Genomic DNA, 21,384 nt, shown 5'->3' on the forward strand with positions numbered 1-21,384 from the left:
ATGAAGTCTTTCCTAGAAACACACTCTCACACACACACACACCATGATCCACTTTAGCAGCAGTTAACACAGAAAAGACAGTTACAGCTATTAGAATAATGTTGAGGAGAGATTTTCTCCATAATAAACTCTCTCCCTACTCCATAATAATAGCAGCCATTACCCAAGATGTATCACTGTCCTGCCATCTCTGCGGACAATAAGTGTGTTTGCATCTGTGTTCGTGGAAGTGTGTTTGTGCGTATGACGGGGCGATTGAGAACAAAACAATCAGCAGGCCAACACAAACACAGCTGTTTTATTGTTGCACTGCTCAGATGTGCTTTCACAGGCAGACGGCGCGTGTGTGTATTAAAAAAAAAAAAAAAAAGTGTGTGTGATCATATAGAGCAAAGAGTGACCCCACCTCCTGTTCAACCCCTCCTGTTTTAATAAAAAAGCTTTGGCAGTGTAGGCTCATGTACAAGACAGCGCTCATATCCATCCGTCTGTATTTGTGTTTTGTTGTTCTTTGTGCTGAAATCTGCAAAAATGGCGGTTTATTAATATAAGTGGTGAAGTGCTGCATGGGAATACCAGCGAGCTTCTAGTATTTTTTGTTTGTTTTCTGCAAAATTCTAATGATAAAGGATAAAAACTCTCCAGATATTGACGTTTCTTTTCAAGCTAAAACACTGATTTTTTTTATATGACCACTCAAGATAAATTTAGTTATTTGTTTCCATTATTAAAGACACATTATGATGATTTTTATTAGTCTTTATCCTCACCATACCTTTGGTTCTTTCAAGTTATAGTGTCACAATACTGTTTCAATGGTCGGTTTACTTCTTTGCACTAATGATCTTTTGTATTTTTTTTTTTAAACAAGATATTGTGGACAGAGACGACAACAACAGCACATAAACATAGGGAAAATCAAACAAATAAACAAACAAACCAAAAACAACAACAGAGTAATGACAAACAACAACAATGACAACATCATTACAATGAAAAAGATAATAAATGTGAAGAGCAACTAAACAATATGGATTGATTAAAGGTGATAGGGAAGAGGGGAGTGTGACTGAAAGTGAGAGAGAGAGAGGGGGAGTGAGAGGGTAAATAATAATTGTTGTAATAATGATAATGATGACAACAACAGAAAAATACGTAATAATAATAATAATAATAATAATAATAATAATAATAATAATAATAACAATAATAATACCAATAGTCTAATTTGCTAGTATTATTGTGGTGGCAGTAGCGGCGAAGGCAGTCACAGTACAACAATGGGTTAAATAATGTAATATTTGTAATAATGTATTTGTATCAATTACTATCAGTTAGAATTTAATGAATTAATTTAAATGAATATGGATCTTTTGTCGTTTGTTTCTCTACCTGTATTATTCCTTAAAGGTTCACTGTGTAATACCATTTGAATACCTCCTTGTCTTTTCGCTATGGTAGATGAAAAGACCCAAAAGGCCCTCATTAGAGCCACTGTTGGTTTTGGCCATTCTGGGCTTTTTAGTCAAGGTGATATTAACACACTCAAACATAGCACATAGGTGACACTAATGCACACCAACACTAGAAACGATCCACACAAAGAGGAAGTCAGTCCTGAGCTACTGTGAAAAAGTAGTGGCAGAACACGGTGAACTCTGTAGAAGGAGATTCCACTGAGGTTGTTATGCATTAATGACACATAACCTTAAAAAAACCTTGAAAAATATGGAATTAACTCGTTTTAAGCTCTTTACGGACACATTCAATCATTGTCATTATTCAATAAAATAACCTGCTTCTCTGTGTTGTACTACTCACAGGACTAGATGATTGGTTATACGTCCTAAATCAGGGATCACCAACCCTGGTCCTCCAGATCTACTATCCTGCGTGTTTTAGATGTTTCCCTCTTCCAGCACGCCTGACAGTTGTGATCAGACTTCTGCAGAGGTTGATGATAGGCTTATCAGTTGATTCAGGTGTGTTGGAAGAGGGAAACATCTAAGACATGCAGGATAGTAGATCTGGAGGATCAGGGTTGGTGACCCCTCTCTTACTTAATAGCCCATCAACACAGACATGACAAAAGAACACATTTATTTACTGGTACTAGTAGTATTTATTATCCTTTTAGGTCAGTGGTTCCCAACCTTTTTTGGCTCGTGACCCCATTTTAACATCACAAATTCCTGGCGACCCCAGAACTGAGACATTTTTTTGCTAAAATTAATTTGTTTTTGATCATGTAATAGTTTGCTATACTATGTTGCAAATAAACGTTAATTTTAGGCAACATTTAGTCTATATAATGTATATTATTATGGACAGAGGCAGTAAAGCCAGGTGTAGATTACTGCACAAAGTGAGAATTTTATTTTTCTTGGTCAGGATATGTACAGTCAGTCCAGCTTGGATTTACAAGGCTGACAATTAATACCAAACAAACAAGAACTCAAACTATGAATTATGAAAGAGCTGCAGCATCTGAAACCGACCACAATGAACATTTGAAAGATAAACAGTACCACAGTGCTTCAGTTTCAGAGTTTGTCATGTCTTTTATGGATTGTGATTGTCTCTCTCAACTCTCCATATATTTTTTTATCAGCAAATTTTTTAAAAATTTTTTAAGAATTACTAGAAATTTCAGGCAACCCATTTTGAATTCCAGGCGACCCCACATTGGGTCCCGACCCCAAGGTTGAAAAACACTGCTTTAGTTTATGGGAAAATTACCAGAGAATCAGTCGACTTAAAGGAATTTCAACAAAGGTTTGAGACTTTTCATTTTTACTTGGATGATTATCAGTCTCCTTGAGTACTGGTAAGTTGAATTTGTATCAGCAGCAAAATTATTGGTTGACCTCTAAAATCAAAAAACAAAAAAAAGAAGGTTTTACTTCTGTAAGTTGGTAATGGTTCATTTATGCAGCATTTACATTCTTGAAGTTCTGGCAATATTAATACTTACTAAACAGATAATACTGTATTATGAAGGCCAAAATGAAAAAGACTTTGTCACAAGCCATTTATACAAACCTTGTTGCTTTTTTTTTCATTTTTCATCTGTGTGTAAGAGAGAGGGTGAGAAGGGGAAAAAAAAGAGGCACATTGAGTGCTGGCACTTTATCCCATGCTGGTGATGGTGGTTGGCATTGTGTGATGCCAGTTAGTGTTTGGCGCCAACACACAGAGGGCATGGTGTGTGTTTGTGTGTGTAAGCGAGGGTGGAAGAGAGGTAAGTGGTGTGAGAGGAGATGAAAAAACCGATGAGAGGAAGGAGAGGTAAAGAGGAGACAGATACATGAGTAATGGAGGAGTGAGAGAGGATGAGCAGAGGAGGGATAGATGGGCGAGAAGGATGGTAGGGCAACAAGGGCAGACAGATTGTGTCCCTCCGCCTTTGTGTATGTGTGTATGTGCGTGTGTGTGTCTGTACCTATGTCTTTTTGTGTGTCTGTCCCTACCGTCTTTGTACTGGCTAATCTAGGCGTCAGCAGCTTTTTGAGGCTTTTGTGCTGACAATAATCACACAGCGCTCCTCTTTTCAATTCATCAGCAACAACAACAAGGGATCACATGTCCCTTATACAGAACCAGAGAGAGAGAGAGAGGGAGCACAGAGAGGAAGAGGTTGAGAGAGGGCGCGGACAGAGTTAAAGTGGTCATCACGTTGCCTAGTTACTGCTCTAGTTGATGGTGATTTGGTGTGTGTGGGCAGGCACATGTAAACGGTCAACGCCCTCTGCACCTCAACTGAGTGCAAAAAAGAAGAGAGAAAAGTGAAATCAATCCCAAACTGGTTTTTTTTTTTTTTCAAAGAATAATTTATTTCATGTTGCAGTGTGATGGATAAACAATGAGTAAACCACTGGTCAAATCTGTAGCAAGCATTAATAATCATCATCAGAATAACATTAATAGGAATAATTATTTCAATTATAAATAATAACAATATCAGAGTAATTGTTACATCTATACAAGCTACAAATATCAGCATTTTGTCGTATGTCTTTTTTTCTGCTGTTAAATCCTTAAACACTTCACACATGATGTGGCCGGTGGAGCTGCCCCTCTCAGCCTCCCAGAGCACATAGAAAAATCTCAAAAAGTGGTTCGATTACCTCTGACGACTTACAGTTTCAGCGTTCATAAGGGAAAGCAGGTATGAACGCTTCTTCCAGTACTTACATAAAAAAAATGAATCATATTAGCATTTGTTTCTCTCACAGAACCACAGGATCATTTGTTTGTGTTTGTAACGTGTGGTAATGACAGCAGAGTCAAGTTTGACTCTGCAAACACTATCAACAACAGTTATTTACACACATTAGACCCACATTTCATCAAAAAAACATACAAAGGTAAATCTTGCCGATTAGGATTTTGAATATTTTCAAAAAGTAAAATTAATTGTGCCAAGTGTCCAGTCCTGTATCAGTGCTGTTGTAGTTGAGCCTGATATTGGCCTATCACACATATATATCCCTGTTAAAATAAGTAACAACACTGAGGATCAACTGTTTAAAGTTATGAGAAGTGTCTCCATTACATGGTTTGTCCACTAGAGAGCACTGACAAACTCATGTTTTACCTCTAAAATCTACTCAGTGCATAATTCAGTCATACATATTTGATAAGAAATGTAAAGGGTTGCTCATTAAACAGATGTGTGTGTATGGAACAAATAAATCACATGTTTAATCTAAAAATATCAATGCCCAGTATCAGAAACTCTACCTTCGACAATGAGTGTGTTACTAAAATGTTTTTTCTAGTTTGGACTGCAGCTGCCAGTTGTGTTTCGCTGCTACACCATAAGTAAAGTTCTAAAATGTTGTCTTTAATGCTCTGGGTGCCTGAATAAAACATGGGCCGAGAGGGGCAGCCAAGGAAGAGTCGGGGCAGGGAGAGCCACACAGTCAAAACAAACACCCAGTAAGTCTCAGTACAGTAAGAAGAGTGAAAAAAGAAGGGGATAAACAACAACTAAGTTTGTTTTTATGCCCAGTTTGTCTGGGTTCAGGTGAGGATTTGGGAATGCTACTGTGCTTTTCTATTCACGAGGTGCGTATAAGTGTAAGTGTGTGTGCTCGTGGTTCTGTGTGTGCAGCTATGTGAGTGACTGAGGGTTCGTAGAAGAGAGGCTGTAAGCTTATACAAAGGAGAAAAAATACAGAAACATCACTTTTTTTTTTTTCAAAAATGTCCAAGTAACTTAAAAACATCCACAATAAAAAGATATTTATATATTTTCTTCATTTCTAGTTCTCTCCTGACTCCAGACTGTGGGCTGAAGATTGATCCATCATCATCTTCATCCACCGCAGAGGGATGAAGAGCGAGGTGAAGACAAAGGAGGAGGAGCTTTTCTGTAAGTGCAAGGAGGTTCAAATTTCGCTGTTTTGCTTTTAATTCATAAAAGTCTTAAAACAATTGTTAATTTGAGCATCATCTGACTCTAAGGTCCCAGCCTTGTTCCAGAGGACTATCTTTTTAAATGCATCGAGGGCTTTTTTTTTAGTCTTAAAGAGATGAGCTGAGCAGAAAACAACCCTCAACAAACCCCTCCAGGAGCCTCCGAGTAGAACCACTTCATGTCTGTGCATTGCGTTATCAAGTCAAACCTTCAAATGCATGTCAAGACCTCTACAAAGTCTAACATTACACGTCTGGAGGCGTTTTCTCATAGTCTTCGAATGGTCCTTGGAGGTTTGTCTTGCTTTCCTTGTTTCCTCCCTCGTCCTAGTCAGTCATGGAGGAGTTCTTGTAGACAGTTTGGAGATTTGAAGATGTCAGGAACCTCACTGTCCAGTTTGCAGATCACCTTGTAGATGGCCTTTTTCCAGGATGGGTCCGCATCCTTTCCAGCCACGATGGCATTGAAGAACTCGCGGAGAGTCACTTGGGCCACCTCCAGAAATCGATCAGGAACCTGAAGTATAAGTGGTTCAGAGGAAGAGGGCGAAGCAGAGGGGGAAGAGGTAGAAAGAAAAAGGAAATTATGAGTGATCTAACAGCTTCAGTTGTATCTACAGAGAAGGAACTTCTTCAGTTTTCTTCCCGTTTTTTGTTCTAAATTTAACGTCACAATACAGTGATTATGACCATAAACAAAATCAAAAAACAGAACTGAGTTACTTCTATAAAAAAAGTTTCACCTGATTTATGGTCAAGTAAGTGGACACCACAGCAGAATTCTAGAACATCTCTTAACTGAATAATGGACATTAATCTGTTATATCAGTTCCTTCTAATTTCAGGACATTGGCTTGATTTCTAAATCAGCAGTAATTTTTTCTCATTCAGGTACAAGAACACAGATGAGGCACTGATGTTGGTTGATAAGGGGGGCTGTAAAATGGAGATAATGTCAAGCTTCTGGGTGTTTTTATTATTATTATTATTATTATTATTATTATTATTATCATTACTAGATTTTATTTAATGTACTGCTGCCCGTCTTGGCCAGGACACTCTTGAAAAAGAGATTCTTAATCTCAATGAGGTTTTCCTGGTTAAATAAAGGTAAAATAAAAAAATAAATTACTGGAATTTTTATATCATGTTTACCACTAATGACTATTCATTAAACAAGTAAGACTTAAAATATCAAAACACAGTGATAGCTGATAATTCAGACATTAAAATCAGTGCAACGCAGTAATGACAACAAAACCACTGGGAGAGCGCAGACCTCCACCAAGACAGATTTCATGAAAATCCGTCATAACTTTTTGAGTTATCTTGCTAACAAACAAACACGCACGCAAACACACAAAGCAAAGTGATCATAATACCTCCTGGCAGAGGTAACAATGTGAACAGCCATACAGAATGTGTTACTAACCATACAGCCCAATGTGAAGAACACACAATACAGTACAGTCAATAAAAAAAAAATCTGTTTTCTCTGCTATGTGCATCTCCTCTGAATGAAACCATGTCCAGTCACAGGAAATGTGCATTTTCTCTCAAAGTGTCAAATACCACAACAAAACCTGAAAAACGGATGTCATCAGTGCTCCTTTCAGTCTGCAAGTCATTTTTCTCCCATTTTATCCAAGTTGGATATCCGTATTACTGATATGCAGAACTTTGCCAAATCCAAATAAATTGTCAATAAATAATGTGGGTCGAAACGTATGTAGTGTGTATAGTCACAGATCAGACATTACAGTATTAGAGGAGTCATGTTGAGTGAGTTCAAGCCGAAACACAAAAATTATGAATAACCGTTTAACAATCTGACTTCCTAATTCATAGCTACACATTTCACAATCTTTTCACATTGTCATCAGTTAGTTTCGGATGTACACATGTTTTGGAATTTTTTGTTCTTCCCTTGAATTTTCACATTATGATCATTTCATTCATATATTTGACATTTAAATGAACAAATAACTGACATTTAAATTAACAAATAACTTAATATGGAGGTTTCCAGCAAGTTTTGCATACTTTCATAGATCGTTGTCAAACTCACAATTAAGGTCTAAAAAAAGAGAGCGGTCTCTTGTAGAAGATGATTGTGTACAAGGGAAGGATCAAGGATTGCGTGTGTGTGTATCAGGTGTCCATACATTTCTATTTTGAAGTTGTTCCTCAGCAGTGAACTTCCCCTCCACGATGCACTTCCCCTTTCTTAACAGCTACCAGCTGTGTATGTGTGTGTTAGGTGTCAGCGTTCTTGCCTACGCTCTCACACACACACAGAATGACAGATGACACAGCCAGTCCTTGACAATGGCAGGTGAACAGTTGTCTGTGATCTGTCACAGTCTGTGTGTGTGTGTGTGAGTTTAAACATGAGCGAAGGGATTGCTGAGATCCAATTGTCCTTTCCAAATGCAGGCATAAATATACCGTCATCAGAAGGCTTTGTGGATGTATTTGTATGTGGGTTTTAATGCTCTGTGTGTGTGTGTTCAGTTCAGTTTGACAGCAGAACAATGGGATACACACATGTGCACACACAGTTTTCATTTTTTTCTGCCCTTTCTCCTGGGGGCAAGATCATACAAAGACACTAAACAACCTGACTAGATTCTCGCCCTCCCTCGCTCTTTTTTCTTCTTCTTTGTCTCTTTTCCTTGCATGCAGATGCGCGCACACACACACACACACACACACACACACACACACACACACACACATATGCAGTGCTGACTCTTCCAGACAAGGTACATGGGCCTATACACCTCAACAAACTCACATCCACACACAGAGGACACCAGAGTGCCGTCTGGGTGTAACCCCCGTCACGCGTGGCAGGACATGCCAAGGTTAGCCGCCACCAGAACGGATGAATCACACAACACACACACACTGTTGTACACACACTACTAACTCACAGACACATACACCCTAAATGATTCCCTGGACTCTCATACACTCTGTCTACCCTCTCCTAGCCTCTCTCTCTTTTTAGCTGGCCCCGTGAGACCACAGTTATTTCAATGAGGCCCTCTGTCACTGTCTTGCTATAGACACAACTGAACACACACACTAAGGCACATATGCTCTTATTATGCACACACACCAAACTTTAAGTTAACGGCAAAGATTCAGATTTGAGAAGAAACATGACAACGAGATAATAATACAAGTGAGTGAACAGTTTGTCCAAATTATTTGAACTAAAATGACCAAGGTAATACAAATGAAACCACCAAAAATGTAAAATTACACATAGACATCAGCAGGTGCCTATGAGAGAGTTTTTATTTGAAAAAGTTCTAATACGTATGTTTCAAGTCTGCAAGAAAATACAGAAAGCCCCAAAGTCAAGCTGCAGTTTTTAATAGTTGCTGTGAAACTGCCCACTGGGAAAAATGAATGTTGAAACCTGAGCTTGATCTTGAAGATGAATGTGCCTTTGAGGCGTCCTCCCCCTCCTGGATTAAACTGCTTTATCCTTTTGTTGCTCACATTTACCCTCATCTTGGAAAAAAAATATCCAATATTTATGTCTTCGCAGAAGTCCTTTTTAAAATAAATTCTCACAGAATGTTCTCAAGGAAAAACAGTCAGATCTTTGACCTCAGTATGAGTCCAAATAAGAGCTTTAATATTGTGCATCACACCTAGCCCTTTGTCATAACTGAATACTGCTGAGCCTCAGCTCCTCCCACTTGTGAATTTGCTTTAAATTTATCTTTGCAGTCGATACTTTACATTGCATAGAGCTGTGAAATCAAAACAGCCGCACTCCAAAGGATAGAAGCAGATTCGGTGACCTTGACCTAGAAGGACTCTAACCCGTGTTTTTATGTTGCAACGCTGGCACTGCCTTGTTCAGCACAATGATTGGTGTGTTTTTTAAATGTTTCAGGGTGATGTGCGTCATTGTTGCAGCGGCGAGAGGACTCAAAGTGCTGAAATAAGACTACAGCGGGGGGAGAAAAGGACACCACCGATTCATAGAGAGGTAGGAACACAAGCAGAAAGACTGAAATGAAGCAGGGAGGATATTGTGTGTCCAGTTGGGTATCGCTTAACTGGACAAACACACACACACTCACACACACACACACACACACACACACACACACACACACACACACTTGGGTCCAGATGCCCAAATTTGTCTGGCCATCGTAAATCAGTCCAATAAAGAGATCTAAATTAGGCCATCATCAATACAGATGGGCCTGTTTCCCCCGTGTGTGTGTGTGTGTGTGTGTGTGTGTGATTTACTCCTGGCTTGGATCTTGATATGGTGTCTAGTTGCCAGGAGAGAGAGAGCGAGTGAGGAATGGGGAAAGTGGGAAAGAGAAAGAAAGATGAAGAGGAAGAAAGACATTTCGTTCCCAGTAAACATAATTCGCATGATTGCTCTGGTTTGGTGGGTAAATATTGGATGAAGGAAGGCTCAATTACTCTCTCTTCACACACACACACACACACACACACACACACACACACACAGACGGACAAGGGCCTGTAAATCTCTAAATCGCTGCCCAACAAAGAGGCCCGCTGGGATCCCCTCTCTTCCTCATTTTCCCCCATGTCTCCCTCTTTCACTCATCCTCTCACTTTCTCTCCTCATTTACGTTTCCTTCCCTCATCTCACACGTCCTCTTGGAAATGTAGTCTTATGAGAAATGACGAGCTGACAAGTGTTGATAGTTCATCAAACATGCAAACTCATTAGGCATATTGTGAGACTTGATCTTAGAAGTTCTTCTGCCTGACAGATTCATTTGCTGCTCATAAGAAGTGTCACATACTTGACTTGAATCATTTTGTTAGTTTTTCTTATTTACTAAAGTAAATGAAGGTGTTTTATGAGGATAAATAGAAAATCTTAATCATCTTCAAGCCAAGTTTGCCCTTGATGTCGATGGTTTTTGTAAAAAGAACAATATTCTGATGGAAATGTACACTTAACCCTATGTGCTTATGAGCAATTCACTGTTATAAACAAGTCAATACAAAATTTGTAGCACAAACAAAGCACAGCTGTAAGCACTTAGCAACAGTGACGTGTGTCGGCTAATTTGGTCAGTTTTTACAGTGAAGGCCACAAGCACAAAAGGGCAGTGTTGCACTAAAAATTATTTTTAGAAGGAAGGAGAGCCCTTTATAAGTAGGTTACTTCTTTATGCCCCATTTTAACACATCTAAAATAGACTTAAGTTACACACTCAGATCATCAACATTGACTTTTCTACACCTTATTCACGCCACATACACAAATAATTACACAATCACCAGGACTCATTTAATGCTGCCTCCATATTAAAAGTCCATGTCATTGTTTTCATCTTTTTTTTTTTCTAGCTGCATTTGCCATATGAAATATTCAGTGTAAATAACAGTCCAAACAGGTGTAAAAACATTTTTCGCAGCAGCATTTAAAACTGGTTTATTTTGTCTCTTTAATTGAAGCATCTGCAAAGTCAGTAGGCTTTTATACGCTCTAACACAGCCACTGACAGTAGGTGTGTTAAAATGAACATATTGTTAGAGATTAATAAACATTTGCAGAATCCTTTGTTGTTTCATTTAAAGGAGTGATATTTTGCTTTTTTAAATGCAATTATGTATTTTAAAACATTTCTCAGTGGTCTACATAAACTGTAAATGCTATGCTTGGATCTGAATTCTTCATTAATTAAACTCCACAGGTCCATCTTCAACCCTATTTCTGAGTAGTGACACGAAAAAGGTTGTTTTGAGCGCTGGCCCTTTAAATGCACATGACCCCACCCCCCTTTCGGGTTGTTGACTGTGCTGCTCTGTCCCGTTCAGCTACTTAAGTTTGTTAATACAACCAACAACTGAACATTTCAGGTAATCGGCTCTAAGTTTGGACATATTTTCAGTTTTTACAACAATCGCTGCTGCTGGCAAACAATTATGACGTATTCTGAGTAACGTTCATCAGAAGTCTTGACCTTATATGTGCAAATGTCATGACGTAACTAGTTGTAAATGTAACCAATTAAGAAGGAATTGAAACGGGTTGTAGAAATCCACTCAGTTTTTGCCGGAATGAATATAAAGATAGCTTTGTAGCACCTGGAGGGTTCAAATTCAAACTTTATGAACTATTAGGGTCCAAATAAACAAATAAATGTAAAGTGGGTTTTGCAAAACACGACCCCTTTAAGACTCCGTAACTAATAACTGGTCACTTGGTGAATATTTGCAGATTTTTTTTTTTCTATCCATCTAGTTTTTCCAATCTCACACCTTCACCTTCTTCATGTCTTTCCTCTCCTGCCCCTGTCCACTCCCCCTCCCCCCCCTCCTGAATGTAAGCCACTCCTCCCTCTCCATCTCCTGTTCTGTAAAAGGATTAACGCGTCGTCTCTAAACGCTGTCACATCTGGGCTCGGCGTGTCCTCAGGTGACTCCTGCTCACCTCTGCATATGTCCGTCTATCTGATTTGCTTCCTATCTGTTTCCTCTCCATCCTCACTCGCTATCTTGCACAAAAGGAAAAACACACACAGTAGGCTCTTAAGAAGGCGCTATACAAACACCATATGTTTGATTCTCAAGGTGTACAAACAGAACGGGATGCTTGTGCTTGTTGTTCCTTTTCTTCCCGTTTTACTTGATGTCTTTCTACCTCCCTCCACATTTGCTTAGGGAGATGCTGACATGTCTCCTCCTGCATATGTTTACACTTTAATGCCATTTGATCATTGTATTCTTCTGCTCATCTGTCACTTTTATAGTCTTGCTCTCGCTGCTACATTCTGCTATTTCCAGATTCGCACAAACTTTGACTTTGCCATTTTGTTGCCATTCGTTCGCTCAGTGGCCTTGAGGTCCACTTTGCTGCTGGTCAGTAGAGTATTTTTCTATCATAGAGACAATACTGGAACTCTTTCATGTGCTGCTCTGTCTGTGCACTGAGCAAATGCTCCGAGTGTGTGTGTGTGTGTGTGTGTCTGTGAGATTGAGTGGACATATCATTTTTGTGCCAACACACGAGCATCTGCTTCCTTTTTCCTTCTCTCTCACTCTCTCTCTGCTATCAGGCCTGGCTTTAGTCACACACACACACACTCTGGCAGGAAAACACAAGCACACATAAACACACAAGCACAATAGAGTGTCCTTTCACTCTCACTCTTTTCCCTTCATGCCTTCTCCTTAAGCAAGAAGTGGTCAATGAAAAACATATACGCTGACATTTTACCTTGTGTTAACAATCATTTTGTGAATCCATGGCTTCGATAAAAGCTGTGGTTCTGTCTCCTCCAATGCGCTGCCACCACAGTTGGGCTCTCATAAAATTACTAATGTAATGAAAATCAGTTCTCCATTTACTCATTTAGCTTGTAACCAATGGAAATATCAAAATTACAGTTCCATTTAAAGTTACGCCAAGATGAATATTTTATGAATATTACACTTTACACAATAATATGTTATCCTACAACTACATGTGTCACTGTTTTAAATGACATGTGACTGGCCTTGTTTAATTTACATGAGCTTATTTTAAAAATAAAATCCAAGTTCCTTGTTTTTATTAAATTTCTAAAATGCAGCTAACATTTTTTTCCTCTGTTTTTTTCTTTGATTACTTAAATTCATGGTTCATTGGTAATATTCAGCCCAATACCCACTGGTTATATTTTCTGAATAAGTCATGATGGACTCGGGTCTCTCTTTTAAATCTGTGTGGGCACACTGTAGCTGTTCTGCCAGTGTGTGATATTCCTTTTTATTGGAGTCATTATCCATGCAGGAATAGTAAATAAGGAATGCTCACTTTGCCCTGGTTACTTTCAGCTTCATAATAGCGCACATTAAATGAACAAATCTGCAAATTGTGCCCAAAATGTCATTGTTTTGGTTTGAACCTGAACATCAGTTTGGACCATGAGCAGAATACACTCCTGTGGGATGATGTCAGTCACTGTTAATACTTTTTAATACATAGATTTAATGTATCTTGCCCCTCAGAAAAAAGAACTTGTTCAACACACATCTGTTCATGTGGTTCTGTTGTGTTGTGTAAAGCTGTATACGCTGAAGGGAGTCAGTTTTGTTCTGGCTGCACTATATACACTGTACATAAATAGAACAGAAAACAACCTGCAAGGTGCTCTTTGACACAGTCACCCAAATTCAGAGCAGGCACATACTGCCATTCCAAACTCAAGCAGGAAGTGCAGTGCAGGAAAGATGTTCATATAATTATACAGACATTTTATGGCGCATAAATCTTTCCTATCCTTATCTCCGTCTTGGCCTAAAGGTTATGTGTTAAAGAACTAAGTGGAGACTGAAGGTTCCTCCAGGACATCAGCAATATGTTTCCTTTCTCTGCTGCTCTTTTGTCAATCAGTCACTGATCTCACTGTCACCAGGACAATGGCAATAAAGTTTCTCTTTGTTCTGACTGCATGTGACTGAGAGGAAGGGTCTGCGTCCTGAGATTGCGTCTGTGTGTGTCTCTTCGCACTATCTCATGAGTGTGTGTGCTCCTTTTCTGCGCACCCATTACGTGCATCTCGGTATCTCTGCACACTACTGTCTGTGTGTGTGTGCGCATTTATACACGTGCAATGCTTCCTAGGGTTAGTGTTTGTGTTCTGTGGTTCTTTTTGTGTGTTTTAGTAAAGTGTGTGTGTCACCCATAGAGGACAATAGCCTGGGTCATCTGACTGAGAGGCTGCAGACCACTAGTATCACATGACGGAGGCTGAAGGCCACGTCTTTGTTACCAGGCCTATTGTTAAAGCTAAGGAGACAGCTGGGGCAGGGGAAGGGAATCACGGCATGAGCAACACACACACACTCTTATTTTCACCACACACACGCACACACACACACACACACACATACAGGAAGAGTATACACAGGCCCACATGCGTGCACGCACACACATACACCGCCCCCCTCGTGACTCCAATCAGGCTCAGTGACAAAGATGATGCCTCCTCTTCTCAACTGGAATACCAAGACACACACACACACATTGCAAGCAGATAGCTATAATTATAGTGACAGAAACTGGCAGGTGGCATTGTCTGTACCATACCGCTCTCTGTCAACCAGCAACAGAGAAAAGCAGGCAGTGAGGAGACTTAGTTACTTAGTGCTCATTATATGTGTGTTCACATGTGCTATAGACTTGTGACTGTGCTGAAGAAGTATCTTTATATACAACTAATTTGTTTTTGGAAATGTTTTGTAGTGTAATGATGGCTCAACATGACAATGAACGTGCCAGCAAAAACCTTATTGTACTTCATTTCTTATTGCATCTGAATCCTGGCAGTTAAAGCATGATTAGAGACATAAATGGGAAAGTTAAGCTACTCAGGTCATTAAGATAAATTTTACTTTTCAGTTTATATTATGATTGTGATTTTCTGATTTTTTTTTTTGGGCTTGGAAATGTAAAAGAAATTAAGATTAAAACTTGATGCAAAGTGTCATCTAGTGATAAAAGCCTTTAACAACCGACAGCACACGAAGCCTTAAATATGATAAGTTGCCCAAAGCTCTACGTCCAGAATGAAGGTGGAGAGAAAAAGAAACAGGACAGGTGAAGTCTTTGAAATTCACCTCCTCTGTGGTGTATACACCCCTTCTGGGTAGGTTAAAACAAGAAGGAGAGAGGTGAGAACAAGAAAAAGACAGGAGAGAAAAAAGAAAATGCAAAAAACAAATAAAGCCCTCCTTTTAGGGTTAATGTCTATCTAATCTAGACACAATAATGCAAGGAGCTCAACGATAAATACAAACGTAAGCTCACTCATTTATTTTGACACATTTATTTACAGCCTTTCAGTGAGAAGGGTCAGTCTGATAAAAAGCCCACTCTCAAAATCTATTCCTGCGAATTGAGCTCAGCCCCTTTTTCAGTAAGAAGAGGAAGCGGAAAAGATGAGTGAATAGATGAATAAAGAGGGAGAAAGGATGACAAAGAATCTAAAACGGCGGAGAAAGACATGAGAAGTTTAGCCTTTCATGTAGTGCACAGCTTATGAAATTAGATAGCACTGAAATGTGAGTGTGTGACCACGCTGTGGCCTCCAGGTGTGTGTGAGTGTTGTTCAAAGTCAAAGGGCAGATTTTTGGTAACAACCACACCCACCCTTCGAGGATGGGTATCTGTGCACTTTGACATGAACACAAATGAATGTCTGTGAGTATGTGTGTGAACATACTGTATGTACGGGTGTGTGTGTGCGACTGTGTGAGGCGCAGCTGTGCTGTTGTTTGGTGCTGACAGAGCCAGTGAGGATCCTTGAACTGGAAAGATGAGAACGTCCTCTAGAAGGCTTCATAAAAATGTCTCATTGTCCCACTGTAGCCGACTCAAATACACACTCACACACTTAAACACACACCAAAATATGACATCTTCCTTTCCTGTCTCTCGACCTCTATTCTTCTTTCCACTTAGATACACTACAGTTTCAGTGTGTGTGTTTTTGTTTGGACGCTGTGTGTGTGTGTGTGTCTGCATTGGCACACCTAAGTAACCAGCATGTAGGTGAACTTCAGATATTGCACCAAAAACTTTTAACACATACGCTCAGGTAAGTGCCATGCCCATTGCTGCTGGCAGACTTAACCACCAATTCGTCAATCTGTTCTTAAAAAAAAAAGAAAGAAAAAGAGGAAATGTTTCTCTTCCTCTTGGCAGAAGGCAGAAGCTGACACCTTTCCCTGAGTGTCCTGGCAAAGAAAATCTCTGTCTGTCTTTTTTTGTTTTGTTTTCTCTCTTTTTTGAAGATGAGACTATTCCCCGTTTCCTTTCCCTTCCTCCAGCCTCCCTTTCTCTACCTTCCTTTCTTTGCCTTCCTCATTAGTTAGTGGGCAGAGCAGCAATTAGGACCAAATTGTTTTGGAGACGGGGGGGAGGGAGTGGAAGGAGGAAGATAGTAAGGACAGCGAGAGGGAGAGAGAGAGAAAGAGGTAAACACGAAAGAAGAGTTGAAAGGATGTGGCTGGAGAGGAGGGGAGGAGGAGGTAATTAATGAAGCTGCTATAATTACTGAGCCCTGTTTACGCCAACTTTGGAAGACAAACACACACACGTACACACTCTGCCGGCAAATTACACTCACCTTTCAGCAGCAATAATCTACAGTGACTGTTTAAAATCCTGGCTGTGTAACTAATGACATAGACTTTTTTTCTATCTACCCATCAAATTCTCAAATTAGAGAAGATTTCCGTATTTCTCAAAGTTTGACTTGGACTTACAGTTCTCTTTTTAACACTTGCACAGCCAGTTACTTTGACAACTGAGCTGCATTTTATTAGACAAATAAAAGCTGCTGGGTCAAAAGATGAAAGGATGACAAGAAGATTATTAAAAAAAAAACTAGACACAAAGTAGATTAGAAAAGAGTCTGAAGAAAAAAGTAGGTAGTTGAAGAGGAAAAATAGAAATGGGGGAGGAAAGGAAAGAAGTAGAGCAAGAGGAGAGGACAAAGGAGAGGGATAAGAGAGGAAGATGATAAGGAGAGGAGATGACGAGGAGAACATATCGACAGAGGACAGATTCAGCAGGAAGGAAGGAAGAAAGTGAGGAAAGGGAGCAAGGAAAGAGCAAAAAGGGGAGGAAGGAGGAGGGGTTGTGATGGGGGACAAACCAAGGTGGAACTCTGATGATGCTAAATTTGGCAAAAGGAGAAGACTTCTGTGTGTGTGTATGTCGGGAGACTTGCTGAATCGGCCGTGGTTCCAGTTTCACGCCTCTGAGTTTGACGGAGAGAGAGAGAGAGAGAGAGAGAGCGAGAGGGTCCCTAGCCGCTAATGTTCCCTCAGGGCAGACGGGCGAAAGGATAGAGGAACGTAAGGAGGGATGTGTCGAGAAAGAAGGAGGCAGGCAGAAAAGGGGGCAAAGTAGGGAAGAAATGTGTACCTACCTTCACAAATACACCTTCACTTAATCGCAAAGGACAAGCACATGGTGTTACTAATGTCTTTACAGGCATCTTAAGGCCACACGTTTGTCCTCCAGCTACACATTTGGCCGTTTTACTAGGTTTTTTCAGGTTGCGTTCGTTTGCTGTTAACCTGAACATGTTATGAAAATCAAATTACATGGAGTTAATTGTAGCGAGGGTTCTTGCACTTGCTAAAAACAAAGGGTGTTTTCAAGAGTTGAGTTCAGTCGTCTTTATTGCTCTGAGTATGATTCATTTGTGTACATAATTCGCACTGGGGTGTAGAGTAAAACAGATCTACTGAGAGCCTTTAGATGAGGTGGTCACAGTGCAGTTCCAAGTTTGTGGAGGAATAATGATCCAGCCTCGTTCCAACTGAACTACGCAACTTTTAACTAAACGTCACTAGCTTGGATGATTGTAATTGTAGGAGTGAGCCAGAGAAATAGCCAAGGTCCCCAATACACGTTACTCTGGCATAAATGTACTCTAGTCCAGAACACCAGAGGTTGTTCCACAGATACAGTATGTTTGACCAATGAGTGGAAAGAATGTTCTGTCATAGTTTGGAGTCATGGAGCTTAAGTTCAGTTGGATTTTTCTCAGGGTTGAAAGAACCTGAACCAAGAGAAATAAATGTGTTCAACTCAGTTGCAAAATAACCATATATGTGAAATTACTCTGGGAGTCCAGATCTGTTTGTCTTAAAGAAGTGATATTTTGTTTTTGTTTTTTTTTTAAATGGAATTATGCATTTTAAAGCATATTTCTTTCATCTCCATAAACTGTAAATGCTATGCTTGGGTCTGAATTCTTCATTAATTCAACTTCACAGGTCCATCTTCAACCCTATTTCTGAGTAATGACACCAGAAAGGTTGTTTTGAGACAGGTTGCTGGCCCTTTAAATGCAAATGAGCCAATTCATACCCCACCCCCTCCAGGCTGTTGACCGTGCTTTCTGTCCTGTTCAGCCAATTGTGTTCGTTAATACAACCAACAACTGAACTTTTTAGGCAATCGGCTCAAAGTTTGGACATATTTTCAGTTTTTACTACAACCGCTGCTGCTGATAAACAATTATGTCGTACTCTGAGAACTGTTCATCAGAAATCTTGACCTTATACGTCCAAATGTTATGACGTAGCTAGTTATAAAATGGAACAAATTAAGCAGGAATTGAAACAGGTTGTAGAAATCTACTCGATTTTTGCCGGAATGAATATAAAGATAGTTTTGCAGCACCTGGAGGGTTCAAATTCAAACTTTTTGAACTGTCGTGGTCCCCAAATACACAAATAAATGTACCACAGACTAATAAAAGTGGGTTTAGCAAAATATGATCCCTTCAATGTGGATGGAATCAACTATTGTGCACACAAATCTCATATGAATACCAGGGCTGCAGTTCTGTCTCTGTTTGAGGTCTCACACTAGATATCCTATAGAATGATGCTATTTCTGACCTGAATTTTGGGAACATTTTTGATTAGGTTATTCTCCACAAATCTGTACAAACCTGCAGTACAGTACTTAGAATAGATAGTTTTGTTAAAATTACACTCTGACATACCAAAGAACAGTGCTGGATCTCAACTCCTAACCCCAGTGTGTGATCCTTTAACTCCAAAACCTAAAAATAAACCCTCTACATACCTGCTAAAATAAACACACACAACTTATTTGCATGTGTGTGTCTGTTTTCCTGCACAGCCTTGTTACTGACACACCTGTGAAAAGCTACCTGGTTCTGGTTATGCAAAGCACTTGCGCTTCATCCTTCCAAAACAACTTTGTTACCTTGAAGTCATTATGTATATGGGTATCTCTTTGTATTTAAGTTCCAACTAAGCTTCAATACTCCTTTCCCAAAGCAAAAAAAAAAAAAAAAGTGTGTGTGTCAGCGGTGGGGTGTGCGCTAATGGACATCTAAATGCTGCTGATGTTACGTTGAATGGTTTAAGGGCCCTCAGGTCCCCTTAGACCAATATTGGGAGAAAAAAAGTGAGGGAGAGAATGTGACTTCTGCAAATCGCTTTGACAAGGACACCCGCGCCTCGAGCTGCGTCCTCTTTCGCCTCATCGAACACACACACACACAAACACACATACTGCGACATCCACACCTCAGCAGAATCATGAGGTGACTGTTGCGCTCTGAACAGCTGACTTGGTAGAGGACGTTTGTGCGAGTATGTGTAAGTTGTGCAAAATTCAGTCTTGGAACATAACAGTAAAATTGACTGCTAAAATTATTTGTCTAAATATTTACAGTCTGAATCAATCTTATAGAAGCTTTTTATCCTAAACACAACAGAGCAAAGCATAAATTCATGATTAAGACATAGTATAGGCCTTGGAGAAATATGACATTTAGTTATGGTTAACCCATAAAGACCCAAACAGCCACTATGACTAAAACCATCTACTCATCTAAAATGTTTAATAACTTCTGATCCAATCATCCTATCAATACATATCAATAATTAGTGTAAAATGCAGTTTTTCATCTTTTCATGGTCATCAGATATGACTCATCTGGACGTTCAGAGGGTACGTATAGAACGTGGAAACACTGTCATCTTCTACAATATAGATTCACCAGTAAAACCCATGGAGTTGGATCAATGACAGTGGATGGAGACACTTGTTTTATGTTCAGTTCATGATAGATTTTGCTGAAAAAGTCACTTTTTCTTTAAGCTTTTCTGTTTTTGATATAATAATCCTCAACTTTAATTTGAACTTTTATGAACATCTACATAATCAGTAAATTAAATATAGGAAAATACCTGATGTTCACTGAAAAAGACCACAAAATGTAGAGGATTGTTTCATAATAAATTATGAAAAATCACTTAAGAAAAGTTAAATATAGAGAAGAAATATTTTGGAACTGCAACAAAAGTAACACTGGGTCTTTACGGGTTAAAATGATGTTGAAATTTCAAACACTGGTCTGACTTACCTCAAAGTCATTGGCTTTGTTGTAGTGCATGTTGAGCGCCCTGAAGAGCTCGGCATCGCGGCCCACGGTCATCTCCTCAGCTCCAGTCACACCTTCGTTGATGGCCTGCCGTGCAAACTTCTCCATCTGGATGTAGTAGAACTCCCTGAAGTTGCTGAACCACTTGATCAGCTGGGAGGTGATGCAGCGATTGAACTGGGACAGAAAATGTAAATGTTAAGGCCGGTCGGTATTTAACTAAATGTATACAGAGTGATTTCATTTTCTAAACAGCACTGTTAGTTAAATTAAGGATTTTCTACATTTCCCAGTGTGCCTTTTAATTGTAGACAAAGTCACACAATAAAAGCAAGAGCAACTTATGTCTAGAAGTGATAAAGAGTCATTTTTAAAATAGATTTTCGCGTCTATCTGATCCTTTGAAAGTAAATGGTAAATCTATTATGCAGCCTGTTTGGTTGTTTTGTAGATTCATATTAGTGTGGACGCATGCTTGCTTCAGGACTTATTTGCATGGTATCCTCTAACCCCGTATTTGGCCTCTGCAGGAGTGCCTGCCTCAGTTTCAGGCATGACATCTATGTACAGAATGAAGATTTTTAAAGGTGCGCCTTTTTAACCTCGTGCTTTTACTGCCCTATGTAAATCTGTAGGTTTCGGTTGTTTTTGCCTCATGAAAATTTCATACAAAACTGAAAAGGAAGTCTAAACAGGAGAAAATTGTTCTAATTTGCCTACATTTTCTTGTGTGTGTCGGCATATATTCAGAGCATGTACATAAAAACGCAAGGAGAAAGCAAGCTACAAAAGCCATTTGTCCAGTTAACTTTCTATTATTAAACCAGACACACACATACACATGCACAGTTAAAATATCTGGAATATTTTCCTTTATCCACCTCATTAGCCACTAAAACAGTGTCGACACCTAGAGGGTCCTCATTGAGAAAAGAAATCGCCCCCTAGAAACCTTCCTAATCAAACAAGAATGACCCAAATATTATTTTATTGTAAAGCCTTCATGGGCTTT

The 21,384-nt window shown here is 39.4% G+C and overlaps 1 protein-coding gene across 1 annotated transcript in view; it reads right to left on the reverse strand.

Annotated features, from left to right (window-relative positions):
- Positions 1 to 4,016: 4,016 nt before the first annotated feature.
- LOC115434058 (prospero homeobox protein 1-like) overlaps positions 4,017 to 21,384 on the reverse strand; it is a 39,224-nt gene continuing 21,856 nt past the window's right edge. Inside the window, exons 6-7 of the mRNA XM_030155728.1 lie at positions 20,355 to 20,549; positions 4,017 to 5,938 (exon numbers count right to left, since the gene is read on the reverse strand). Of these exons, the coding sequence (XP_030011588.1) occupies positions 5,753 to 5,938; positions 20,355 to 20,549 (381 nt within the window). The 3' untranslated portion in view covers positions 4,017 to 5,752. The remainder of the gene's footprint in view (positions 5,939 to 20,354; positions 20,550 to 21,384) is intronic.

The sequence above is a fragment of the Sphaeramia orbicularis genome, chromosome 2 (genome assembly GCF_902148855.1).
Source record: "Sphaeramia orbicularis chromosome 2, fSphaOr1.1, whole genome shotgun sequence".
Lineage (NCBI taxonomy): Eukaryota > Metazoa > Chordata > Actinopteri > Kurtiformes > Apogonidae > Sphaeramia > Sphaeramia orbicularis.